General features: G+C 35.2%; 2 protein-coding genes across 10 annotated transcripts in view; one reads left to right on the top strand and one right to left on the bottom strand.

The window, feature by feature from the left end:
* Positions 1-27,896, top strand: part of CCNH (cyclin H) — a 101,658-nt gene that overhangs the window by 1,371 nt on the left and 72,391 nt on the right. For 4 of the 7 annotated variants that reach the window (XR_010114454.1, XR_010114452.1, XR_010114453.1 and 1 more), the window contains exons 2-9: positions 254-376; positions 2,201-2,274; positions 3,375-3,585; positions 6,537-6,700; positions 9,804-9,874; positions 12,073-12,184; positions 16,449-16,509; positions 18,650-18,784. Coding sequence is in view for 3 of the 7 variants with exons in the window: in XM_055233030.2 (XP_055089005.1) it covers positions 254-376; positions 2,201-2,274; positions 3,375-3,585; positions 6,537-6,700; positions 9,804-9,874; positions 12,073-12,184; positions 16,449-16,566 (873 nt within the window). In the remaining 4 variants the exon portion in view is untranslated. Of the gene's footprint in view, positions 1-253; positions 377-2,200; positions 2,275-3,374; positions 3,586-6,536; positions 6,701-9,803; positions 9,875-12,072; positions 12,185-16,448; positions 17,038-17,062; positions 17,271-18,649; positions 18,785-27,896 lie in introns of those variants that run through there. The other 3 variants (XM_055233032.2, XM_055233033.2, XM_055233030.2) reach the window with 3 other exon arrangements.
* The window catches only part of RASA1 (RAS p21 protein activator 1), a 122,978-nt gene continuing 114,721 nt past the window's right edge, over positions 19,640-27,896 (bottom strand). For all 3 annotated transcript variants that reach the window (XM_055233024.2, XM_055233025.2, XM_055233026.2), the window contains exons 21-25: positions 27,780-27,847; positions 26,170-26,258; positions 24,668-24,745; positions 22,030-22,164; positions 19,640-20,765 (exon numbers count right to left, since the gene is read on the bottom strand). In XM_055233024.2, the coding sequence (XP_055088999.1) occupies positions 20,682-20,765; positions 22,030-22,164; positions 24,668-24,745; positions 26,170-26,258; positions 27,780-27,847 (454 nt within the window). In that variant the 3' untranslated portion in view covers positions 19,640-20,681. The remainder of the gene's footprint in view (positions 20,766-22,029; positions 22,165-24,667; positions 24,746-26,169; positions 26,259-27,779; positions 27,848-27,896) is intronic.

Genomic DNA, 27,896 nt, shown 5'->3' with positions numbered 1-27,896 from the left:
TTTATACTTTAATGAAGCAAAGGTGTAGCTGATATTCCGAAAAGTCGTGAAATGATGGTACAGTTTTAGTTTATTAAATATTTTCCTACAGCTATTTTGTGTAATGATTAGCTAATCTATAAATAAAACGAGGCGTGATATATTCCCCTTCGTTGGATATATAAACTAAATTTAATCTGGATAGAGAAAAATGTTTTACAATTGTTTAATTCATTGAATTCATTGAACTTGTGTTGTAATTGTTGATCTAAAGGTTCTTCCAAATGATCCAGTCTTTCTTGAGCCTCATGAAGAAATGACACTTTGCAAATACTATGAGAAAAGGTTATTGGAATTCTGTTCGGTGTTTAAGCCAGCAATGCCAAGGTCTGTTGTGGTAAGTTACAGTAGTGATGAAATATAATGTGCTTTAGTTGGCTTGTGAAATTTGACCTCTCTAAATTCCCTGTCCACTCTAGTCTTAAAAATTCACCTTAGTTACAATTAATTAGTTTTTGGCACATTATATATTTTTCAATACAGGCCTTAAATCATGAGTTGCTGTATCATATCTTCAAAAGTATTTCAAGTCTCATTTTGTGGTCAGAAAAACATTTGAGGTCAGGTAATGTCATAAAGAAAGAAAAAAATAAATTACTTTCCTCTAAGTTCTCAACTAGTGAGCCATAGAACTGGGACTAGAACATAGACTACTGCTTTTCCAACTCTGTGACACCCAATAAATGTTTGAAATAATGCATTCATTCATCATTGGTAATCATATGCCCCAGCTGAAACTGATACCATAAGATTTTTTAAGCCTTGATTAGTAGAAGCTGGAGTTTTATCTTTGGTTAAAAAGATTGTCTTATTGTTTCAGATATATAGTTCTGAGGACCTATTTGTTTTTTGCTGGGGTGGGCAACCGTGAGGGGAAACAGCTGAGATTAAAAAGCAGAAAGATAAAAAAGCTAGAGTGGGAGGGTGTTCAAAGTGTTTTTACATTATTCTCTCACAGGTTTGTTGTAAAGACCAAATATAAAAGTATATCTTAAGTAAAAGTCTTTTAAGTTTTAAAGTTATACAGTGTGACTAGCTTATGACCCAGTAGAGAATAATTTTCTAGGAAATTATTTCCAATTGAAGTATGTTGAAAATATTAAGTCCATAGAATTTATAATTTTTTTTTCATCTGAGATGTCAAAGATTCAGAGAGAGTTTTAGGTATGCTCAATTAGTTTATATCTTCAGATTTGGCTTATTCTTACAAAAGAACTGTAAAATGAGGCAGTAAATTTAAGTGATCTTATAAAATGAAGAAAAAAATCCTTTAATGAACTTTATGGAATTTATTTTTAAATAACATGTTTATCATTGGTGAATAATTTTTTGTTTTACATAATGACAAAACTAAACTTTTAAAATACTTAAAAGGAAATATTCTTTTTTCTATCATAAAATAGATAAATGGTTATTTCATTGGTTCCAGCCAAATGATATAACGGTTAAAAGTACAGGCAGGTCTTACTTGAATTCATTCCTGTTCCTTATTAGCTGTGTGACCTAGATAAGTCAGTTGACCTCACTGATACTCAGTTTCCTTCTCTGTAGAGGTAATAGTACTTCACCAAGCTGTTGTAAGGATTAAAACATGATGATAGTTTTGTGCTTAGCACAGAGTCTGGCACATGGTATGCATTCAGTAAATGGTAGTGCTGCTTCTGCCATTCAGTTGGCAGCAGTGATGACAAATCATGGAATGGATACATGGTTATATCACAAATACGGAGTGGCTTTACAGAGAACGCTTATTGCCTTGCCCACGTTTTTTTGTCAGTATTTTTATAAGATTGGTCAATCTGTGAACGTTTGTATTTTCTTCCTGAATTTAATTCACGACATTTTTGATACTCTGAATTCTAAAACACACACACACACACACACACACACACACACACACACACGTATTTTTAAATCCAGTGACCATAGGAAGGATTAGCCAGAGTAGGCTGGGGATAGACAAGCAAAGGATGGGAAAGAATCTTTTGGCTATGGCATTTCTTTAGTAATTCATCAAAATTTATTTTGATTAAAGAAGAATTAATGAGTATTAGTATTTTTCTGGGTAATCTCTACAAAGAAACCTTTCCATAAATAAGTTCTGTTTCACAACATTTAACATTTGTGAATAGATACTGATGATATTTTTTTTAACCCTTAGGGTACGGCTTGTATGTATTTCAAACGTTTTTATCTTAATAACTCAGTAATGGAATATCACCCCAGGATAATAATGTGAGTATGTCTGTCTAATATATTGTTTTCATTTAAGAAGACCTTTATACTCTTGAGTATTTTTTGGGAGGAGAGAATTGTGAAGAATTGTGAGAGAGAGAGAGAACTGACTTCCTAATACAGGGTAATTTAGACTTGAATTCTATTTTTTTTTTTTTTTATTCAGAACTTGAGATATCTATTTACCTGTACTTCAGTAATTCTGATGGCATCTGAACTTCAACTTGTCCAGATTCAAATTTTGTTTTTCTCAAATTAGCTACTTCTCTATTAGACACCTTTGTTCTTCCAGTTGTTCAGACTGAGAATCATTTGTAGTGGCCTCTCCCACATCCAGTTTACAGATCCTATAGCTTCATGCTAATTTCAGTTGAACAAAGGTCTGTTGTTGCTGCTCTCTGCTGAGCGCTGTGTCTATCATTAAAGATGAAATTAGTATGAAACTCATCAAAGAGTTTGCTCTCAATGACATTGTACCTGTTTTCTCTTTTTGATTCCCATTTCCACCAGTCAAGATTAGGCCCTTGATCTCACTGCCAACTGTTTTTTTGCAGTAGCTTTCTTACTGTTTTCTCATACTGAACAGCATGAAATGGCCAGGTGAATTTCACATGTTTGTCCCTTAAATAATAGTTCCTTATTCAGATGCCCTTAGAGACTTCCACCAATGGCCTTCCACAATGTTCCTTTAACCTACTTTTCTTCCCATACTTATATGGTACATATGTGGGTACTGCTTTATTTTTAACTCTTCCATCTACATTATACAAAGGACTCTTATTCCTCAGTTAATTTGTTTTTCCAGATACTTAGGTTGTACTGCATAACACTGTCATTGAGTCAGTGATGTTTGAATGCCATGGCAATATTGGTTTGACCTAATTTTATAGTTTGTCTTATGTCTCCTAATGAAGTGTGAACAGGAACTGTCTTTTTAAAAAAAATTCTTGCAATGTCTAGCAGTCACTTTTCAATATTAGGCAATTATAGAATATACTTTTAGAAATAAATTCTTTAGATACTTCTCAAAGTATATGCATGTTCTTCCACCCCACCCGCCCCCCGCCCCCTGCCTCCCGCCTCCTTATTTTTTCCTCTAGGCTCACTTGTGCATTTTTGGCCTGCAAAGTAGATGAATTCAATGTATCTAGTCCTCAGTTTGTTGGAAACCTTCGGGAGAGTCCTCTTGGACAGGAGAAGGCACTTGAACAGATACTGGAATATGAACTACTTCTTATACAGCAACTTAATTTCCACCTTATTGTCCACAATCCTTATAGACCATTTGAGGGCTTCCTCATTGACTTAAAGGTAAACTTGATGTAAAATAAACTAATACTACATTCTCCTTTCCTATTCTTTAACAAAAAGAATCCAAAATTTTAAAACTCACAATCATCCTCGTTGTTATAGCATGGATACGACCTGTGGGTCTGGCCTGGTCGTCTAGGGCAGTTGTTTTCAAACTTCAGTGGGCATCATCAGTCATCTGGAGAAATTGTTAACTGAGATTGTTGGGTGGGACTTACAGAGTTTCTGATTTAAGTGATCTGCAATCTGATTTAAGTGATCTTCATTATGTCCAGGGATGTAATGATGACTATTGAGAGTTTAGAACGGTGCTTATTATAAAGGCTTAAGATAACTCTTCTAACTTTGAATTATATTGTCATGGATCTGGGCCTGATTTAAACCATAAAAAATTCTTAAACGAGAAGATTGCTAAGTGACTTAAATTTTTAGAGGTTTGTGAACTTGAGTCACTATGTAGGCATCAATAATATACATAAACAAACATTGACAAAAGCAACTTCTAAGTTGTTTTGTTTGGCTCTAAAAGAGAAGTTGGATAGTCTGAGTCGAATCAAACAGAAATCAGGAACTGGTTCATTCATATTAGATTAGTGGCTCAATTTGGGTACCTTCTATGTGCCAAACTTTGTGCTTGAGGATGTAACCAGAAATAGGACAGGAACAGTCTCAACTTTTGTAAACCTTACAATCTAAAGGTTTTAGACAATCATATATCCAGTGTGCTCAGTGATACAGAGGGGAAAATATATTTTAGAGGGAGATAACAAATTAAGGGGTAAGGAAAACATTCTGAGAACGTATCATTTAAAATAAAATTCAGAGTAGGAATAGGAGAGAGAACATTCCAATCAGAGACTTCCCTGGTAAAAAGCTCAAATTCAAGAAACCATTCCGTGCTAAAGAGCCTGAACAGAGCCTAGTAATGCAGGGGGAAGAGATCACAGACAGCTGCTGCCAGAGTGGAAGGCAGAGTCTAGACTGGAGACAGTGTTACAGATTTTGAATAGAGCAAAGAGAAGCTAGTGAAAGGTTTAAATTTAGAGAGTGGCATGATTAGATTTGCAGCTTTAAAAGATCATGTTGGCAACCTTATGGATCAGGTATTTATTGCGCATCTGTATGTGTCAGGCATAACGTGGAGAATGGATTAGAATAGATTAAGTGAACAACGGGGTACCGTTAAAGGAGTCCAAGCAAAAGATAGTGCTGGGCTTCACTCGTATGAAGGTTGTGGATACAGAAAGAGCTTCCTGGGCTTCAGAGATACAGGATGAGTATCTCTTATCTAAAAAATTTGGGACTAAAAGTACTTGGGATTTCACTTTTTTTTTTTTTTTTGATTTTCCAATATTTGCATTGTGCTTACTGGTTGAGCATCCCAAATCCAAAATCTGAAATGCTCCAGTGAGAATTTCCTGAGTGTCATGTCAGTGCTCAGAAAGTTTCAGATTTTGGAGCATTTCGGATTTTGAATTTTTTGGATTTGTGATGCTTAGCCTGTAGTCAGGTAGAATCAATAGAACATGAGGATTGATTGCATATAGAGATGAGGACAGAGGAAGAATCCCCAGGTTTCTGACTGGGTGAGAGTTTTTTTGTTGTGTTTTGTTTTATGGAAGAGACTGATGCACATTTAAATACTGATGCAAAGAGCTAGTAGTGAGAGAAAGATGAAATACAAAATAGTCTCTTTGGAGTAAGATGGAAGGGGTTGGCATGGGATTTGGAAGCAAGGTATAAGAACTGGCCTTAGAGGGAATAATAGCTCTTTCTCTTAACAGTGGAAAAGGGGAAATTATGGGTTAGGATACTGTTACGCCTCAGGATTTGGTGTTGACAGGAAATAGCGCCTTTCTTTGGTAAGAGATGGTTTTCTGAGAGTGATGGAGTTTCTGGGAATTATCAAAGACATTAAAACAGATGGAAAATATTTATGCAGTCACTGAAAAATGGGAGAGTAAATTGTGGAAATACTATGGTTGCTTGGCAGTGTTCAAGAGCCTTGCTGAGGTCAATGAACATGAGTTTATAGTAACATTACCAGACTTCTGCTCGTACGGTTTTCTCTGGCAGCCCTCAGAAATCTCGGTATAGTTGCAAAGCGAAAGTTTGTTGGATTCAACCACTGTTCAATTTCTGGTTTTGCCAGAAATTTGTTGGCAGCATATTTGGGCAGGGAATTCAGGAGAGAAATGAAGACCAGAGGACACTGGTGAGTTGGAGCAAGTAGAGGGATAAGTGAGCAAAGGTTCAGAGGAGGGAGAACAGCTGTGAAGTAAATGAGTAAATATATTAGGGAGGCATTGTGGTCAGAGTAGTGGGTCTGAATTTCCCTCATCACAGGTGAGGCATTTTTGCACAATTGACTGAATATTTTGTTTCAGAGTGTAGAGAAGCTCTCTTACTGCTTTAGGTGTTGAATATGGATATCTGAGGACTTAGGATTTATGGTTTATTTTATAAGGTATGAAGAACTGTCAGGAAATAGGAGGTCTTCCACATCTCTTGGGCATACTCTAAAACTTTTTCTGTGGGAATTTGAAGTCTAGTGTGTTCTAATCAAATCGAGATTCATTTTTATTTACTTCTTCCTGAAAGCAAATTTTAAGTAGAAGGAATTTCATATAAAAGTAAGGTGTATTCCTAAATGTGGCCTTACATTTGAAACACCTGGGTTGCCTGAGAGACGCATTCACCTGGGAATATGTATTTTTTGGCCCTACTTTAGACTCAGTGGAATCTCTAAGAGCTTCCCTTCCCTCTCCTCCTACTCAGGTGGAAAAGGACCAAGAGAAGGAATGTAAATTGAGGACAGTGTCAAGTACTGTGCTAGGAACTTTAGATATGTTATAGCACATATTTCTTAATAGGAGTTGTGTAATTTTAAACTGTTGTTATACTCCATTTAAACCCTCAGAAATGGTAACATTTGCAAACTTTCTTTCTAGACCCGCTATCCCATATTGGAGAATCCAGAGATTTTGAGGAAAACAGCTGATGACTTTCTTAATAGAATTGCATTGACGGATGCTTACCTTTTATACACACCTTCCCAAATTGCCCTGACTGCCATTTTATCTAGTGCCTCCAGGGCTGGAATTACTATGGAAAGGTATTAATTAGTTTTTTAACTTAGGTCAAATTCAGTCACTGGGTTTATTTATTCATAGAATCATTTCTGACTATAATCTTTAATATTCCTTGTGGCTGGGATTGTTGGTGAAGAGAAGAAATGAAATTGCCTTTTGAGGAAATCTTTAAACATCACGAAAAATATTGTTGAACTAAGAGGACACATTTAGGATTAAAGTAGAAGTAAACCAGGTGATCCTTGAAAGACTGATAAAGCTATCAGTATATGACAAATTTAGAAGTTCCTGTGAACTGGTGAGCAACTTGAGTGCAGCAAATGTCTGCCTTGTTTTGTCTTTATTCCCCTTCTGTAGAGCATGTATGACACGTGGAAGTTAAATATTGTTAACTAACTGAAGCACAAGCTAGCAGCCAATTAGACATTTTTAGTTTCTATATTAAGTTTCTCAATTTATGACCTTTGAGGTTCTGCTTGATTTCATTCCTAGAAATAGCTGAGGAAGAAAGATAAAACTTCCTAAAGTTAATTAAAACTATTTTACATGATTATAATCCCTTATCCATAATTTCAGAATCCATTGATAAAGTGGCAGCAAATAGAGCAGATTGTATTTAGTTTTTATTTCACTTAATAGGAATATTTGTGTTCCCTTGCAGAAATCTTAATATTCCTGATTACAGACATCACTTGGGTATTTCACATTTCATAATATATACACCAGATAACTTTTCTAAGACATGAATACTTATTAATAAGAATTTCACAACACATCTGCATCTAGGATAAGGGATTGTAGGTTTATATTTTATTTATGATACGCCTCTTCTCTGCAAACGCAGCTCACTAACTGTATATAAATGTATACATTTAATCCCAAAGTGATTTATATCGCCACTTATTTACTAAGCGAACATTTATTAGATACCTTCTATGTACTACTGTGCACTGTACTACACTTTAGGAATATGAATAAGATAAATCTCTGCATGAGGAAAGATAGTCATGTAAATTATTGATGTATATGGAGTTAAGATGTGGACTTCCATTAATTTTGCGGGGTTGGTTGGTTATTTTTTTTGAGACAGCATCTCACTCTCACCCAGGCTGGAATGCAGTGGCACAGTCATAGCTCATTGCAGCCTCAACCTCCCAGCCTCAAGCGATCCTCCTACTTCAGCTTGCTGAGTAGCTGGGACCACAGGCACACACCACCACACCTTGGCTAATCTTTTTGTTTTTTCGTAGCGTTGGGGTTTCCCTATGTTGCCTAGGCTCATCTCAGTCACTCCTAGACTCAACTAATCTCCTGCCTAGGCCTCCCAAAGTGCTGGGGTGACAGGTGCACACCACCATACCTGGCCTGCGGACTTCATTCTGTAAGGGAACAAAAGTCCTCTTTTCCACAATTCAAATAACCAAAAGTTTGATTAATCTTGAAGCATTGTATATAGTACATCTATAAATTCTTCAGTGATGAGATTTTAATTACATAGAGTGGGATGAAGCATCCTAAGGTCCAAATGAGTTTATTTCATCTTAGAAGTTTAGTTCATTATAATTCCAGGAAGGCAAAATTGAAATTGCGATACCTTTGGCTCCCTGCAAATTTAATAGGCTTTTGTAACATTCCCAGAGACTAGACATTGGGCCTTTTTTTTTTTTTTTTTCCTTTAGGGAAATGCTTTCCAAACATTTTTAACTTACAGCTGATTTACAGGCAAATTTTTGGGATATGTGGAAATGAGGTTTACATTTATTGCTGATTTCAAAAGGGAAAGCCCCTGTGCTGTTGTCATACTCTGGATAATGCCTCAGATTATTAATCATAGGATTATTACCGTTATTTCTGGGTTTTCTTCTCTTTCTTGTAGATTTAGAGCTTTATTTTTCATCTGCTACTTTAGGTATTCTTATTTGCCTGTGGATTTTATTAAAACACCACAATATTAAAATTCAAATTCAAAAATGAGGTTAAGAGTTGCTAACTTCACAGAGATAATGAGTCTAGTCAGCCAACTCTTAGCACCAAACCTATGACCCTTATGCTTAAGAAATCAAAAGGAAATGAAGAGTAAAAATTAAGGAAGATGACAAAAATGGAAGAAATTTTAGGTAGGAAAGGGAAAGGAAAAAACTAGTTATTTTGAATTACTAGTAACTGGAAATGGATTAGTTGTCAGGAGATTTCCTGATTTTCAGATCCAAAATTTATTCCCACAGTAGATGATGATGATGTAATATCAAACAATTATCAAAACTTTATAATAAAATTTAAATAAATCTGGATAAAGACAGCAACAAGAGTTCTTAAAGCATTGCTTTCTATTTTTCTAACTATTACCCCCAAGAGAAAAATAATTTTTTTGCATTTGTGTTTGAAGAACTATTTAACACTTTGAGAATCTGTTCATTTGGGCTTTTATCAATTATAGGTCAAGTTCAGGTATGTAAAACTTCAGAGTAACTAAAATTTTAATATAGAAATTGTATTTTCATACTGTCAGTGGCTCTGAGAAAAACAGGTAATTTGGGTTTATATCACATTGATAAAGAAGTTTAACACCTTTGATTTGGACTTGATGCAAATAAGATGTAATAGATTTATAAAGCATTAGGTGATAGTCTTGTTGGTTTGAATGTCTGTTACTCCACAAAAGTGCAACTATAGATAAAATGGCTTTCATATTAAGGGAATAGAGAATCCTTACTAGTGCCAGATTCCAGTTTTGCTGCTTCCTAGTTTATTACTTTGGGCAAGTTACAAGATCATGACTTGTTCATCCCTGTAACTCAGATTCCTCATCTGTAAAATAAGGTTAGACTCATTGGGCTTCTATATTAAAAGATATAAATGTTATAAGTACTGGCTATTACTGTTGCTTTCATACTATTTTCCCTCCGAAAGGTTGTACCTGAATGTCACTAAACTTAAAGGAACAATAAACATCTTTTAATGTAAGTGGTAATAAATCCTTAAAACATAGGAGTTACAGATTATACATTCATAAATTTAAAAGTTTTTTAATTGCCTTTGATGAGGATGGAGGAAAATAATTTATGATGTCATGTTTTCTCAATGTGCTGTATGTTCTCAACAGATTTTTTTTCTTTTCTTTGCTAGTTATTTATCAGAGAGTCTGATGCTGAGAGAGAACAGAACTTGCCTGTCACAGTTACTAGATATAATGAAAAGTAAGTAAAAGAGAACACTTTACAAAATGTTCTTCTAATACAAAGCTCCTTTCTAAATAAATATCTTGGTGTTTAACTAGAAATATAACATAGATTTTTGTTTAGATTTCTTTTCATTGAATTACTGTATTATGGAAGCATGAAAGACACATTGGTCTAGAACAAATAGAAAGTACATAGAAGGAAGTAGTGTTCATATACATGGAACTTATGCAAAGAGTGAAAATAGAGTCAGATTTAGAAAGGATTTAGAGATTGACAACAGGATCCTTTTAAAGAATAAAGAAACATACTAGGCACTGAAAAAGTTGTAATGGGAAATAACTTAAGGATAATGTTTAAATTTGGAACTTCTATTTTGTAGATAAATTTTTTTTTAAGAGAAAGGTAGACGGAGATTTGACAAACTCAGAGAAGGCACTGTTAAGACAGCAGAGAAAGATTTAAAAATGCTTGCCGTGAAAATTGGAGTGATGTGGCTACAAGCCAAAGGAAGCTGGCAGCCACTGGAAGCTGGAACAGGCAAGGAGTGGATTCATCCCTGGAGCCTCCAGAGAGATTATGGCCCTTCTAGCACCTTAATTTTGGCTCAGTGAAACATTTCAGACTTCTGGGCTCCACAACTATGAGAGAATACACTTCCGTTGTTCTAAGCCACCACTTTTGTGATAATTTTAATAGCAATGTCGGGAAACTAATATAGCCCTGTGTAACCAAGACTTATCCAGCCCAAAAAGTTATTAGTGCTGGTGTTGAGAAACCCTGTCCTAAGAGTTGAGTAAATCTCTACTTAACTTATTGGCTGGATTAGCCAGCATTCTCCATTCTTGCCCGTGGCACACTTGGTCATGCCTGCTAAGCTACTCTTTGGGGTTAAAAGTCAATCATGTTTGTTTCCAAACCTTCTTGTATAAATTGTTCTTGTTAATTAAATGTGTATTATAATTAAATATTAAACCAGTAGAATATAAGATTGAAATCTTGATCTTCGATGACAGTAAATGGGTATACATTTTATATATTTTGTGTTTTAAAATTTAAGATGCTTCAGGGCATCTATGTATCAGGGCATCTATGTATCATTTCTTGATTCTCTGCTCGAAGTGATCCTGAGGGCTTCCTTCTTTGAGAATGGCGGCTGTGATTCATGAATTATAAACTGTAGGTCTTTAGTTACACCACTAGGGGGTTCACTTTAAAAGCTAATTGTGATTTGACTGTAGCTATTATTAGGATCATAGAATTTAGTAGGTAAAAGGTCTTATTCCACTGTACTCATTTCATAGCTTAGTTTTATTACTGATTTCTTCTCAATACCTTTATTTTGCTCCACTTATTTTAAAATGAAATAAAAACAGCTCTTCATAAAACACTCAAGTTTTAATGCTACTAAGATATTTGTAATTTTTGGAACATAGATACTGTCCTAAGGGTGTTGAGTTACAAGTATTAATTCAGTTAAAAATACGGCTTTGTTTGCATTATGAAATAGGTCAGTAGTGTAGTCATTTGGATCACATGGCTGGCTAATAGTAATAATAAGCCCATTGGATCTCTCATCATTCCCCTAATCTTGAAATTTGTATCCTTTGGTTTATTATAGTTGAATAACAAGATCAGCTAGAGGATGCTTTTGCAATTATAAAGTTACTGATATAGTGTTTGCTTTTAACCTAAAGTGGACATTTTTGTATAGGGTCTGCGTTTTGTTAAAGCAAAGGATTATTAACAAATTTTTACTAAGCATCCTCCCTTTATTGCATGTTGTGTAATAACAGTTTCCTTTGAAAACAGGAAGTATACTCTTGGCCCACTACGGGATAGAATACTACGAAGATGGTTGGTGACAGAGAACAAAACATGTTCACTAAATCATTTAGGGATTTTTTTTTTTAAGTCTTAAAACTGAACAAGAAGTGACCCCAGTAGGATTTGCCAAAAATTAATACTAGATTATACAGTGTGCTTTATGCTGTATATGATATGGGCGAAACAGCAGAGAGCCGTAATTACTTGAACTAAACATACCGTGCTTATTGGATTTTAATGTAGAATGAAATGCAGAATAATGCAAATCCTGAGAATAACCATGTCATTTGAAGAGTGTTGTTTCCTGTGACAAAATGGAAAAGTAACCAGCTCCCTTTCTATGAGGAGGTTTGCTTATTCAGTTTAAATTCTTTTTGGTATCCACATAGGCATGAGAAACTTAGTAAAAAAGTATGAACCACCCAGATCTGAAGAAGTTGCTGTTCTGAAACAGAAGTTGGAGCGATGCCATTCTGCTGAGCTTGCACTTAACGTAATCACGTAAGTTAATGTGACAGTGTTAATCAATAGACATAATTGTTATCCAGTCCAAGTGGTTCGTAAATCATTTTATTGGTGTTTGCTCATTTGAGGAAAGCTGACTGATCCATTAAATCAGATTTTCTTTATTGAATGGACATTTCTAATGAGATTAAGGTAATAGTTCGGCATTCACTGTGCAGCTCTGATCCTGCTGTGACTCATATGTTCTTTGGCTTGCAGGCCCTGTCCTGTTCTGTTACTTCTCATGGGATTTCAGGGGTCAGGGTCTTCCTAAGGAATCCTTTTACCTTTTCCTGTCCTTTTAATCTTTCATCTCTTTGAAGTTGTGATATCTGGTCTGAGGAACAAATATGCTGTTCCAGACTCTTCTGTTAGCTAGAGTAGAGGAAGTTGGCATACTACTTTTTTTTTTGAGATGGAGTCTCGCTGTGTTGCCCAGGCTGGAGTGCAGTGGCGCAATCTCAGCTCACTGCAAGCTCTGACTCCCGGGTTCAGGTCATTCTCCTGCCTCAGCCTCCCGAGTAGCTGGGACTACAGGTGCCCGCCACCACACCCGGCTAATTTTTTGTATTTTTTGTAGAGACGGGGTTTCATTGTGTTAGCCAGGATGGTCTCGATCTCCTGACCTCGTGATCTGCCCACCTCGGCCTCCCGGCATACTTCTTTCAGTGACAAACTTTATAGTGATGATAAAGCCAATAGGAAGATAGGCCGTTTAATTTCTTCTTGTGGCTAGCCATAAGAACACCTTTAATGTCTCTTGATTTGTAAGCTGAATGTGAAAATCACCATAAAATTGGCAATTTATGCTTTGCAAATTGAAAGATCCACTGAAACTTTTTTAGGTGTTTAAGCAGTTGGGAATTTGGACAGGTACTAGGATTAATGAAACTGCCATTTTCTGTTTCCTGTGGGATGCATTTTGTTAAAGTTATACCTTATTTGTATAAATTTAATGGGAGTTATCTGTGGCATCTTATATTTAAGATGTATTTGAGGTATTATTTCTGCAGTTGGTGAATATGTGCTGCTGGATACCTATGAAAAGCCAGAATAGCATTCCAAGGCCCTTATGTCAAATACACATGACTCAAATTCCTTACCTATACTGTTGTAGTCGGGGAATATCTACGGACTTAGGAAGCGTGCAGAATATGAGGTTGTTTTATTATAGTTATAGCTATAACGACAAAGCATGGTTTAGCATAGAACTTGAAATTGGTGGATTTCATTCACTCCCGGGTTTCAGTGGTAACAGGAATTTTTCAGAGTGGTTACAGAGAAGTAATGTTGGCTTTAATGAATGAAAGTATTGCAGCACTGGTTATGTTCTTTTTGCATTGATTTTGAAATGGGATTAGACCAGGGGTTGGCAAACTGTGACCTACCAGGCATATCCAGCCCACTAGCTGTTTTTAGAACACAGTTTCTTGGAATGTACCACACCTATTCGTTTATATATCACCTATGGCTATTTTCATGATACAGCAGAAAAGTTAGGTAGTTGAAACAGAAACTGGTTATAGGGCCTGCAAGGCCTAAAATATTTACTGTCTCTTTAAAGAAAAAGTTGATCCACCCCTGGATTAGACCACTGAACTACTAATCCTACCCTTTCTAGCTAAGTAACTGAATGGACCATAATCCAAAATTCTTAACTGCCATAGCTTACATTTTATTCCAGATTGCCATCTGCCTTGTACTGGGCCAAATTCTGAATATCTGTGAGTACTTGAGGGGTGCTTCTCAAACTGTGAAGGACTTTTTAAAAAAAATCACTTGATGTATACTGTAGTAAAATTCAATAAAAAATGAATTACTAGAAAAGTGAAGACAAAAACATAAACTCAAGTGTTATTAGATTCAGCAGTCATAAAATTATTATATCAAATTGCTATTAAAAATTTCTAGAGCCGGGCACAGTGGCTCATGCCTGTAATCTCAACATTTTGGGAAGCTGAGGCGGGTGGATCACCTGAGGTTGGGAGTTCGAGACCAGCTTGGCCAGCATGGTGAAACCCCATCTCTACTAAAAATACAATAATTAGCCGGATGTGGTGGTAGGTGCCTGCAATCCCAGCTACTTGGAAGACTGAGGCAGGGAGAACTGCTTGAACCCCAGAGGGGTCGCAGTGAGCCGAGATCACGCCATTGCACTCCAGCCTGGGCAACAGAGCAAGACTCTGTCTCAAAAAAAAAAAAAATAAATAAAAAAAAATAAAAAAAAACAATTTCCAAACACAATTCCTATACTTAATTCACTGCAAACTGGGAACTGTTCACGGACCAGCTCTGGTACTCGCTACCATGAGTAGTGCTACTTTAGGACTAAATATTTGTTTTCCTTGATCTTCAAAATTATTTTACGTTTATTTTTCATGACACAAAAACTGTTTCATCATTGTCAGTCAACAAGTGAAACCAAAGTTCCCTTTGATCAAAACCCAAATCTGTCATGACCTCAGAAGTTACTTAGCAGTTGTTTACCTTTGCCAGCCTTTTCTCTGCATGTCTATCCATAAGTGTATATTTATGAAATAAGTCACGTTTTTTTCTTTGCATTTTTCATACATATTGTACAACAGGTAATTATCAATGCTTAGCTTTTGCTAGTCTGGGTGAAAAAGTATCACATTGGTATTTTAATTTGCATTTTCTTGATTATGGGACATTGAACTTTCCATATTTAACGGTCACTTATATTTCTTCTGTATTGCTTATTTATCCCCTTTGCCCAATTTTCTGGGTTTTTTTTTGTTTTTTTTTTTTGAGTTGGAGTCTTGCTGTGTCACCCAGGCTTGAGTGCAGTGGCGTGATCTCACTGCAACCTCTGCCTCCCGGGTTCAAGCAATTCTCCTGCTTCAGCCTTCCAAGTAGCTGGGACGACAGGCACATGCCAACACGCCCGGCTAATTTTTTTTTGTATTTTTAGTAGAGACGGGATTTCACCGTGTTAGCCAAGGATGGTCTCAAGCTCCTGACATGATCCGCCTGCCTCAGCCTCCCAAAGTGCTGGGATTACAGGCATGAGCCACCGTGCCTGGCCACATTTTTGTGGTTTGTAGTGCTTTATAGACTCTACATACGGTCATCCTTCAGTATCCATGGGGGATTGGTTTCAGGACTTTCTGTTGATAACCAAAATCCACAGATGCCCTAATACAAAATGGTGTATTTGCATATAACCTATACACATCCTCCCATATACTTTAAATCATCTCTAGATTACTTATAATACCTAAATACAATGTAAACGTTATGTAAATAGTTATACTGTATTCTTGAGGGAATAATAATGACAAGAAAAAAATTCTGTACGTTCAGTACAGATAGAATTTTTTTCCTTGTTTTCAATCTGCAATTGGTTTAGTCCAGATGTGGAACCCACAGGATACAGAAGGCTGATTGTACTTATTTATATATGATATATTCCATTGTTTTTCACAACTTTTTTCCAAATACTAATTTTTGCCCCAGCTGCTCCCATACCCCACTTTTTTGAGAAAAAGTCTCTGTCATCCAGGTGGAGTGCAGTGGCTCGATCTTGGCTCACTGCACCCTCCGCCTTCTGGGCTCAAGTAATCTTCCCACCTGAGCCTTTCGAGCAGCTGGGACTACAGATGCTCAACCACGTTGGTTAATTTTTTAATTTTTTTGTAGAGATGAGGTTTCGCCACATTGCTCAGGCTGGTCTCAAACTCTTGGGCTCAGGCGATCTGACGCCTCAGCCTCCTAAAGAGCTGAGATTACAATTGTGAGCTCCTGTGCCCAGCAGGTCCCAGCTCATTTTTTATTTCATGTTTTCCTAGTTACTTGAAACACTTCTTATCATACATTAAATTCGTACTTCTGCATAGTCATTACTTTGCTTATCTAGTCTGATCATTGATCTGTTTAATATCTCACTTTTAGTTACCGTAGCTTTCGTAGTGTGCTTTGAAGATAACTGGGACAAGGTCCTCCAGCACTGTTCTTTTTTATATTCTCTCCTATTTTTTCACACTCTTTCCTAGGTTCAGTGTTAGACTTGACAAATTCCATGAAAAATTTTATTGGGATTTTAATTAGAATTGCATTTAATTTAAAGATTGATTTTAAAAGTATCATTTTCCCTACCCATAGCTCTTTATCTTTTTCCATTTATCCAGGCCTTGTTTTTCAGTAGATACATGATATTGCCTATAGCCTTGCTAGTTTATTTTACATTTTATAGTTTCTGTGGCTGGTATTGGATTGCTTATTGATAGTTGCTTAATTATAGGAAGAAGAGGAAAGGCTATGAAGATGATGATTACGTCTCAAAGAAATCCAAACATGAGGAGGTATGTTTTACTCCAAAAATGAACTCTGAGTCATTTTTGTTATACATTCTGGTGTGACTATACTGTTAAGATTTATTCTCCAAGAGTACAAGCATTATAGAGTTGTGCGTTTTTTCATTTTTTGCATACTTCCTTACGTACAGTACTGTTGTCCATTATTAAAGGGATTTTTCTCTCTTCTGTCTTTACTTAAGAATCCTTCCTGTGTTCATAGGAAGCAGAAGCAATACACATACATACTACATTTTTGCTTTATTTCTTATTCTCCAAGGATTTTTCCCTTACCCCCTTTTAAAAAAAATTTTTGTATCTGTCAAGTCAGATAAGTGAATAATCAGAGGAAAAAGGTCACAGCTGTAACCTTTATTCCTCATTGGAGGGGTCTGGTGAGACCATGCCAACATTACTAACAGTGAACTATTATAAAATTTCCTGGTTTATCTTTTGTAATCCACATGGTTAAAAGGAGAACATTTTCCTTAAGGGGAGGTAAGAGGTAAACAATACTGGTTATGCTTCAGTTTATCCTTACCACACTTTTTTTCCTTCTTAGGAAGAATGGACTGACGACGACCTGGTAGAATCTCTCTAACCATTTGAAGTTGATTTCTCAATGCTAACTAATCAAGAGAAGTAGGAAGCATATCAAACGTTTAACTTTATTTAAAAAGTATAATGTGAAAACATAAAATATATTAAAACTTTTCTATTTTCTTTCCCTTTCACAGTAACTTTATGTAAAATAAACCATCTTCAAAAGAGCTAGAATAGCACCTGTTTTGAATATTCTTATTCCATCATGACTAATATCAAATTAAAGCTGCAACTCATTTGACTAATTTTTTAAGCAAAATATGATAGGCAAACCTATGCTGTTTTAAAAAAAGGCACCACAAAAACCAAAACTTAGCAGCCAGCTTTAAAAGTGTTAAGGAATGTGTTTTGCCCTCTAGAAACCTTTATAAATGGCTTTTTGAATGCCATCCTAATATACTTAGCTATTTGTCCATTACTATTAAACTGCAGAAGGTATTTCAACTGTTACATGGTACTGAAATCCAGTCGTCTGGGTAATGAATATTATTTTTCTTTACTTACCCGAAAACATTTCCAAATGGGTTTTTTAAAAAAACCAAATATATGATTTTGAATAGCTGTCTACATCAAACTCTTATGCTAGTATAGATAAGTAGGTAGCAGCAAATTGTATATTCAGTTGTGGTTTTTTAATTTTGTTTTGATGTAGGGTCTTGCTGTGTTGCCCAGGCTGTCTCAAACTCCTAGGCTCTAGTGATCCTCTGCCTCAGTTTCCTGAGTAATTGGGACTACAGGCACACGTCACCACAGCCTTATAATTAACCTATTAGATCACCTATAAGTGAATCCGTGTAAGTAGATTATAACAGTTACTAGGAATTTTGCAGATTAAATATGTTCGAGAAATGTAATTCAAATTGAAATGAGTCAATATAAAAATATAAAAGCACAGACTATTACAGCAAATTACTTAGATATGAATCATGGCTACCTGTATTTCACTATGTGACCTTGGTAAGTTATTAAACCTCTAAGTGCCAGTTTCCCACACTGAAAATGGGGAAGATAAAAATGCCTACTCTTCATAGGATTAATTAGAATAGTACCTGCATACACTAGTATTCAGTAAGTGTTAACTATTATAATTGGAACCAAACTGTGGACATCTGTTTATCAAGCCAGATTTTCTTCAGGAAAACTGGCTTGAAGGAATTCCGAGTAATTCAAGTGTCCTGAATCTAATTAAATTGCACAAATACACACACCTCCTCAGTCTCAATACATCCCAGGCTGTACTTTGCAGAAAGGTAGGTACCATTATAGTTACATCTATTTTAAGGCAATACTTACTATATGCATATTCACCTCTCTAACAATTCTTTACACTGTAGGCTTGAGTTCTGTGTTTTTTCTTTGTTGTTTTTTTTTTTTTTCTCATTCTAGAGTGAAAGGAATAAACTTCGTGATGTGAGATTTTTACAAAAGCAGAGTGGAAGAAGCCAAAAGTTATAACTCCTCCATCATGGTCCTAGTTAAGTACATTGCTGCTAGGCTCTAGAAAGAATTACAAAATGTTCACAATTTGTCTCATTTTCCCTTTCAGATCGCCAAACTTTGGCATCAGAGCAAGGTCCACACTTATCACTGAAAATTTTCCCACCCAGCCCCATTAAAAAAGTTAAAGTGTGAGAGATTTTATTTCAACACTGACAAGCTAGTTACTACAGGGCCTACAAAGGTAAGTAACAAGTTTCCATTTCAACTTGAGAGACAAATGATGTTAAAATATAAGAAGCAGGGTAAGTCAGGTTTGTGATTTTAAATAAAAGGGAGAAGGATTTCAGACGGAGGAATGACAGGTTAGTATGGCTAAAGATTGAGGCATGATTAGCGGGAGCCAAAGTGCACAACAAAAATATCTTGACTAGTCCATATCCTCCCTGTTTTCTATCCCAGGAAGGAGACCACCTGGGATACTATGTTGGTCCAAATCCAGCTAAAAACAGAAGGGATGGAAAGGAGAGTAATTTGATAAAAGAGCCAAGAAGGGAGAGAATGGAATGAATTGAGTTGATTTCAAGGAAAAGGAGCATGGGACATGTTGAGATTTTTGGTATCAGTGTTAAACTGTGATTGAAGCCACATAGATTAGCAGCCCCCATAGAAATAATTGCCTTCTGTAGCTTGGAACTATTAAGCAGACATCTTTTAAGCCCTTAGCATTTTTTTTCCCTGTATTTTATACATTAGAGGAATAGCAAAAAGTGTTGCTCTTGGAATCTAGGCCTTTCCTTACTGTGAGAACACCTCCTTGGGTTCCTGTCTTACTCACTTTGATTACCAATATCATTCTGCCACATATATTCTATATCTCCTATCTATCTGCCCTGCACAATTATGAGAGGGAAGGGATTGTTGCATATATAGAATCCTTTTCAAAAGAGGCCATTAGCAAAAATACTAATCTAAAGCTTCAGCTTCTCCCTGGGCCTTGCTCTGGTGCTAAGGTTTAAATTGCCTCCGAAGGAGGAAGAAAATAAACAAATTAAATGCTTAGCTCTATTTAGACTGATTATTAGACAGAAGTAATCAATTATGCAAGATATCCCTTGGTTTTATTTTAACTTAACCTTTGTGAATACTTCACAAAAATACACATACAGAAGTAAATAAAACTATACAGTTGAACTAAATATCCAGCAGATACAACAAGTAGTCAGAAGTTCAAAGATGGATAAGTTAGGCAGCTGATGAGGTTGTCTGCATAATCAAAGGGGTAGCACAAATAATGAACAAATAACTTTTAACAAAAGCATTCTAGTTAACATAAAAGAAATTGGTAGTCTATAAAATGGTTGAATGGGTAACATGCATTGATCAATACAACAACCAATAATATTTACTGAATTCAAACTATTTACTGTTGTAAACATTTAACAAAGCATTATGAGCTCTAAATACAGTCTTTGACAATTTCAACAAAATAAGTAGTATGTTTAAAAAATAAAGCTGATGAGCAATAGATCATTCTATATATTTTCTTTCAACAGTTCCAGCAAGAGAAATAGCAGAGTATTTTTTTTAAAGTATACAGCAAAGATTGTTCCTATTATAATGATAAACTCTGGAAACTGTAAATACAAATAATCATTGAACAGTCAAATGGTCATATTCCTAATCAGGAAGTAGTTACAGTAAGAACAGTCTGCAATCCAGTTATACACAATTGTCAATAAGAGAATGTGTTTCTTGTCAGTTGATTACATAGTTCTTTCTCTAAGAGACAGCAAAACTTTGGCAACTGGGTGTACTGAAAATATATTTTGAAAGTTCAAGATATCAAGATATAGTCATAGCATTTCATTTTGTGAAAGGTGATCTGTACACCAAGGCTCAGAGGTTGTTAAAGAATTGATTCCATGTGGAAATAGTGCAAATATCCTGCACAGACAGCTTACAAGGTTGCTGGCATAGTTATTCACCAGCAGAATCTTGGATTTTGTTTGCATAGCTCACACATCACTGGAATGTGGAAAAGTGTGCTATTTTTTGGCAAGAGCAAAGGAGACATTAAACTGAAGTGAATTACCATGTTGGGCATGCTGAATCCATGCAGAACACTGGGGCGAAGGCTGCTACCTGACATCATTGGTTTTTGTATACTGGTTTTGTTTTTGTTGAAGCAGTTCTGTTATAGCCAGAAGCTTTTTCAATACATGCTAGACAGAGGAAAAAATGGTATGAAAATAAATGAAAGCTCGGTCAGCAATTTCAGGATGGGAACCTGGATTTTAAAAAAACCATATCAAACCAAAGGATGCATAAAATATTACAATTCCACTCAAAACATAAGTTTCTATTATTCAGTCATTGGCTGAGTATTTCTGGTAATAACTAAGAGAATTTTTATACCCTAAAGCGAACAGAAACTCGTTTGTGTTTGGCATGCTCCTATTTTTTAGGCCAGAACTATCACACTATCACATGCTGCCAGAAGCAGTTTACCTCTCTTTTTTTTAAAAAAAAAAAAAAGGCTTTTATTTTTTATTTAATATCTAAGGCAAGTCCAAGTCGTTTATTAGTTTTGAAAGCTGGTGGGGGAGGGGCGGGGAGGAACAGGACTTGAGGATTGTAGAGAACTCAGTCACCAAACTCAATGCTTTAAAATCCCTTCTACAAAATCCCTGCCAATGGTTAGCCAGTGCAGTGACAGCATTCACCATCTCCTGAAACTACATTAGAAACTAGTCAAAACTGTCCCTGTGGTCACTTCCTCTCAGTGGCCCTTACGTCAGCTGAGGACATTCAAAATGTAACTCATTTTGTTCTATATCTCCAATATCTTAATTGACCTAGTGTTAAGTCCCTTCAAATTCTGGTCTGGTCTTTGAATACGTCCTAATCTGTATCTGTTTGGTGCAGACGGCAGATAGAAGTCTTATCATTGTAGTCTACTGTTTCTCAAAGTGTAGGCCATGGTTCACTTGCATCAGAATACCTATAAATTCCTGTTAAGAGTTTGTTAGACGTGCAGCTTTCAAGGCCACACTTCAGAATCTCTGGATGTGAAATTTAACAAACATCCCAAATAATAGTCATTTGTTTCACAATTTGAGAATCACTTTGGCCATGCACTGTATCTGTATGTGACAGAGAAAAGACAGAAACTGAAAGAAAAAATAAAATCAATATTGACTAACTAGCCATTTTCACATATGCCACCAAAGTATTGTTACACTGTTTTCCAGTAGAATTAACATTCGGACTCAAGAGCAAAACCTGATGTTTTTCAGTATTAAATGTACATCATTTTAGTCTGGGCCGGTTATTTCTGTCTGCTGAGATATTTTGTAATATGATGCAGAGTCTCAAAAGTTTAATGTAACAAGATAAAAATGTTAACCAGAATTCAGCTATTTATTACCTCTCAAAAGTGTTACATCCTTGAAATATCATTGTTAATGAAGGCTGGCAAAAGCCTACCTGCTGTGCACCACGCTCATTACTGAGTGTTCGAAGTTCATCTGAATGAGCCACGCAAATCTCATGCAATGCTGCTAAATCACGGGACAGGTCCGTTCTAGAATGCTCTGTAGTGTCCGGAAGTTCAGGTACATTCTTTAAGGGAATCGTAAACTTGCATTTAGAAATACAAATCTTTTTTTTTTTTTTTTGAGACAGAGTTTCGCTCTTGTTGCCTAGGCTGAAATGCATTGGCATGATCTTGGCTCACTGCAACCTCCGCCTCCCAGGTTCAAGCGATTCTCCTGCCTAAGCCTCCCAAGTAGCTGGGATTACAGGCTTCTGCCACCATGCCCGGCTAATTTTTTGTTACAAATACAAATCTTTCTTTAGATTCTAATTGGGTATATTAGATAATTTTTTTTTAATTCTCAAATTTCTCTTAAAATTCTAAAGATTCTTATTGAAATATAATATTTAGTATTAATGATGGTAAAAATACAGACTTTGTAACCTTTGTATTCACGAAAGCCAGATTCCATTTTTTTCCATAGCATGATAGATGTGGTACAATATTATTGCTATTCTAAAAATAAGGGTCAGGGGGTGTGGCTTCCTAACAATTAGCTTTATATCTGAAATCTAGAACATATGCCAAATAGTGTAGGTTAACTGCTAATCTGGATTAAATGCAGCCTAAATTTAAAATTCCTACATGAAATTTCATTATTAAGCTCCTGTAGTTTGTCTAAGTTGATAACGCATATAAGTAGGAACTGTACTATGAAAACGCAATGAGAACCTGTCAGGTTTGCAATTATCTGTGGACTATGCTCAGAATACTTGCTAATGTGTGGGAATAATCAGTATTAATTATGGTACTTTCAGATAAGGTTCATAAAGTAACTTAGTCACTGTAATTAAAGTTTATAGTATAGGTTGAGTATCACCCAAAATGCTTGGGACTAGAAGTGTTTCGGATTTTGGAATACTTGCAGTATACTTGCCAGTTGAGCATCCCTAATCCAAAAATCCGAAATTGGAAATTTTCCAAATAGCATTTCCTGTTGGTGCTCAACAAGTTTTGGATTTTTTAGCATTTCAGATTTCAGATTAGGGATACTCAACCATTAGGGATACTCAACCCGTACTTTATCAACACTAAATGCCAGTGTTATTTTAAGCCTTGGAGTAACATTTAACAAGGGCTTGGATTACCAGTAAAATGGTGACAGTATTTGCTTTACATTGCTAAAAACTGCAAAACAATGTTTTCTATGGGATAGAGAAACACAGATACTCAGAATACATTCAGTGATTAAAGGATTATAGCGATGAAAGACACCATATTTGCCTTCAGAGAACTGACTCTAGTAGAAAGGACTTTAGAAAAGTAATCATAGCAACACAGAGTTACATATCACAGATACGCAGGGGATGCTTAGGAGGTAAAACAAAAGTTATTTTATTCATGTTTGGGGTTCAGCAAAAGCTTCCTGAAGGAGATAATAATTGAGGTGGGTCTTCAAAAATAAATTTGGCTTATACAGGTGGTGAAGAAATATAGTAGTATCATATTTGGATTCTAAGCAGTATGAAATCCTAGATTGTGTGTCATAACTTCTCACACAGTTCCTTAAACATTATAGTAAAAATGTTTGTTTGTTTTCCAGTGATTGACCAGCTATATCCCAGTTCACATATAGAAGCATGATGGACTTTTAGCATTTTTGTCAATTTCACTATAAATTTCACTATAAATATAGAGCTATGCCATAATTTTTCATACGCTAGTTTTTATACCTGAGGTTGTAAACTAGTGACTCACGGCATTCCTGATTTGTTTGCCACAAATTGTGGTGGTTTTTTTTAACTGAATCTGAATACATTAAGACAGAACATGAACACCTCAATCTCCAATCCTAGCACTCCCTAATACCATGCATTATACCTGGCTCTATTCACATGTACATGCACCTTCCTGGTTTCTCTATATATGAACTGAATTACTAATAAGTTTAGTTTAAAACTGACTCAGTACCTGAAAATCTGTTCAATCATGAAAATTTAACTTAAGAAAGGCAGGCTCCTAGAAATTACAAAATACCCTCATTCATAATTTTGTAATCACATTTTATTTATTAACAAGGCCCAAATGAGGCACAGATATTCCCACTGAATCAAGTGTTCCCACTGAATCAAGTGTAACACCAAATCCATGTCTTTTATTCCTAGAAAAGAAGACTTTTCAGTCTATTTACTTATTTAACCTGGTTAGAACTGTGTCATCGTCTTGCTTCAAGCCCCACATAGTAGCAGCAAAGTAAAAAAGCTAAGGAGGCAACAGAATGTCATGGCAGTCAGATGTGATAGCTTTAAAAGGATATGAAAAGCAAGATATAGACCCTAAAAAATGATGGAGGTAGTCTAAAAGCAACAATAATGTATGCTTTGGTGTAAACTATGTAGTGTAAGAATAAATGGTTTTAATTACAAACAAAAATGCTGTTTTTTGTTTAGGAAGGCAGACAAAAATTTGCAGGCTTTTTGTTTTTTTAGTTTTGGATACAAAATCTTTCTAAAGATTGCTGCTTAAATGGGTTAACTCAGCTATACCAACTATAAGTCTTAAAAAAGTACCTAAAAACTATATACATACCCCAAGTTCATCTAAAAACATGATCATACGATGTTTGTTGCTTTTGATGAATGGATTGACACCTTCCATGTAGGGCTCCTGAAAAATAAAATGCTTCTATTATATGCACCAGAAACAAACCACTGACCTATTAGATTGGTGCAAAAGTAATTACAGTTAACAGCAAAAATTGCAATTACTATCGCACCAAATTAATATAGCAAAACCTACACATGTAGCAATACTTCTTATAAATTAGGTGTAGCAGCAGCAACACATTCACAAGAATTAATTAAATCATATAATGACAGTATTTTCCTTCTAGTATATAAGCAAATGGCTATACGGAGGAGTATGGGTATTTTTAATGAAAGAAAATTCTGGACCCAAGCACAAATCATAACACATAGCCTGGCAGACACAAATTGCTTACATATAAATTCACTCAAACATGGCCCCAAATCATAGGTTCCAATCCAGCAGAGATTACAGGGAATTAAAATACAATATAATAAAGACTGCAATAGTTAAATATCTTATTTGTAACCTGCCTCAAGATTCAGATGAATTCAAAACCTAGGCCATACACGTAGTTAACTGCTCATCATACTAAAATCCTGACTACTTAAAACCATGCTATAAATAGGGAAAAGGTTAAGATTAACACACACTTTTAAAATCAGTAAGAAACTCAATGAGATAAGGACCTCAATAGGCAATTCCAAAGATAAAGACATGAAAGTCTCTCTAACAGTAATAAAATAATGAAACACAAAATATTATGCCTCTCAAATTGGCAAAAAAAAGTACAGTATCCAATGAGTTTTGGCAAGGCTGTGAGGAGCAACAAAAGTATCTTAAATTGCTGACAGGAAATTTTGTAACATAGCAAAAGCCTAAAACATGTATTTACTTAGTAATTTTACTCCAAAGTTCAGCTAATAATTGAACAAGTATGAAAGGAAATGTATGCAAGAATGTATGTTACAACAATAACAGGGACAAATGGAAGCCATCTAAATATCCATCATTAAGAATAATGAAATAGTTATCTATTTCCACATATGGCAAGAAGTCTGTCATGTATTAGGTAACAAAAGCAGGAGGCATGATATAATCCCAACTGAATATTAGTCATTATCCTTAGTACAATTACGTGTAGGTGTTTAAAAAAATAAAATCTTGAGTTTTAACATTTACAGTGAATGTTTGTGAAATTTTTCAATGAATTTTTGTATTAAAATGTACTCATTGATTATTTTTATGTTTAAAAGTGGGAGAATTTGAGTATACTGGACCTTGAAAAATTTGTTTTCTATAATGGCTAAAGTGGTGTTTTTTAAAGTTCCACTATTAAAATGTAAAATTTAAACAAGATGCTTTAAAAACAAACTTACCAACAAAAATAATCTTTCATTGCTAAAAATTTCACTGCTAAAAATTTACTTAAGCCATAATTTACGGTTTTATCATGTCAAACTTGCATTCATAAATTACATTTTAATGTATTAAAATATTTTTACCTTAGCTCCAAATTCCACAAGATTTGCTAAGTTCTGCACAGATTTAGCCACTAATATCAGTGTTCTTGCAGCTATAGGAGATGGAGAGTCTGTAATAGAATTGGGCACAGCTAATGACACCAAGTCCAACAGCACTTCCAGCTAAACCATTATAAATTTAGCACTTTAATATTTCTTTACTGTTAAACTACTACCCATTCTTCCATTCAGAACTCAGAATGTTTTTTTGAAAAATTTATAATCTATAGAATTCAAAAGAACTTGAGTTAAAAGAGAAAAACTGAATATGCTTATCAGTGCTTCTAGGCTTGCGAAAAGGGTACTACAAAACTCAGCAATTTCCAATGGTTGATATTATTTCAAAGAACCTCAAAGCTTTACCTTTATCACTAAAAAAGACTGTCACTCCTCACATCTTTTGTGACAGTTCACAAAGCTAATTTCAACCTACTCAGGTTAGCAATCTGAGCAATTCCCTGCTCCCAACATTATTTGCAGTCCAAATAATTCGCTTAAAGCTCAAGCAGCAAGATAAAGTCTAGGACCTCTGCTTTATTTTGAGGAGAAAACCATGAAATTTAATAAACTTTTAAAATATTTTAAAGGTAAGTCAGGAAGCATTTCCCTGTGGAACACAGATAATAGGATGTAAATGAAAAGTATTGTTGACTATTAAATGTAAGCTCTGGAACTTAATTATTTAACAGTAAAATCCCATAGATAATCTACCTGACTGCCTAGTTTTAGATAGTGTTGTCTGAGGCGAACGTCCAGATAAATCTCTCCAAAAGAATTTCAAACCCTTAATCTTAATAGATTTGTAGATTTAACCACGTTAGTAGCAATAAAAGATAATTACAGAGATGTGATGGCTATATAGAAGTAAAAAGACATTCCAAAACATTTTTAGTACAATTTTGAGCTTCAGATTATTAAGGTAAAAATGGTTCTGGTTCCTACTGTTTATAATGGTTCATTATTACATTCAAAGTCACAAATATCCCTGTTATCCTTTCTTTGAAAGAAGCTTGTAACACCTGAAAGTCATCTCAAAATGGATATATGGGTAATAAAACTGGATCGGGTTTACCAAAGTTTAAAATGGCCAGTTTACACTATATAACTGGTGACTTTAAAAATCTCTAACGGGAGGAACCAGGACCGCTTTCTTCGTAAGTACTCACAGAACACTATTCCAACTGTAGATATCATTTAATTTGATCTTGAAGATCCAGCTGGCAGCAGTCTAGCAATGGGCTAAGCAAAGCTCTTCCCAACTTAAAAAAGCCAAGTTGCAGACTACAAGAAGTCATTTATTATAAAGGTTTGAGACACAATAGGGGTAGAAAAAAGGTAGAATGTGTGTAATCATATCATCTCAGACCAGATATGAGATGGAAGAAAAGAAACAAAAAGAAAAAAGCCCAAGAAGCACAAGGAAGGAAGGAAGGAAGAAAGGGTGCTTTGGAATACTTTATATATGCCATGACTAGAATTGGATAATCAAAAAAATATATATATTTAATTTCTTTTAAGAGTAGTCTTACTAAATAGTATGAAACTGTTAATTCTAATATTTTGAATTTCAAAATTTATCAAAAGCTGATTACCTGAGATGATATTGAACATCCGTGGATTCAGGATGGCAGGACAGATGAGTCGAAGAAAAACAAAACCACTGAATGGGAGGGAAATTTTTTTTTTTTTTTTTTAGAAAACACCTATAT

Source organism: Symphalangus syndactylus, chromosome 11 (genome assembly GCF_028878055.3).
Source record: "Symphalangus syndactylus isolate Jambi chromosome 11, NHGRI_mSymSyn1-v2.1_pri, whole genome shotgun sequence".
Lineage (NCBI taxonomy): Eukaryota > Metazoa > Chordata > Mammalia > Primates > Hylobatidae > Symphalangus > Symphalangus syndactylus.
This window is presented reverse-complemented; position numbering and strand designations above follow the sequence as displayed.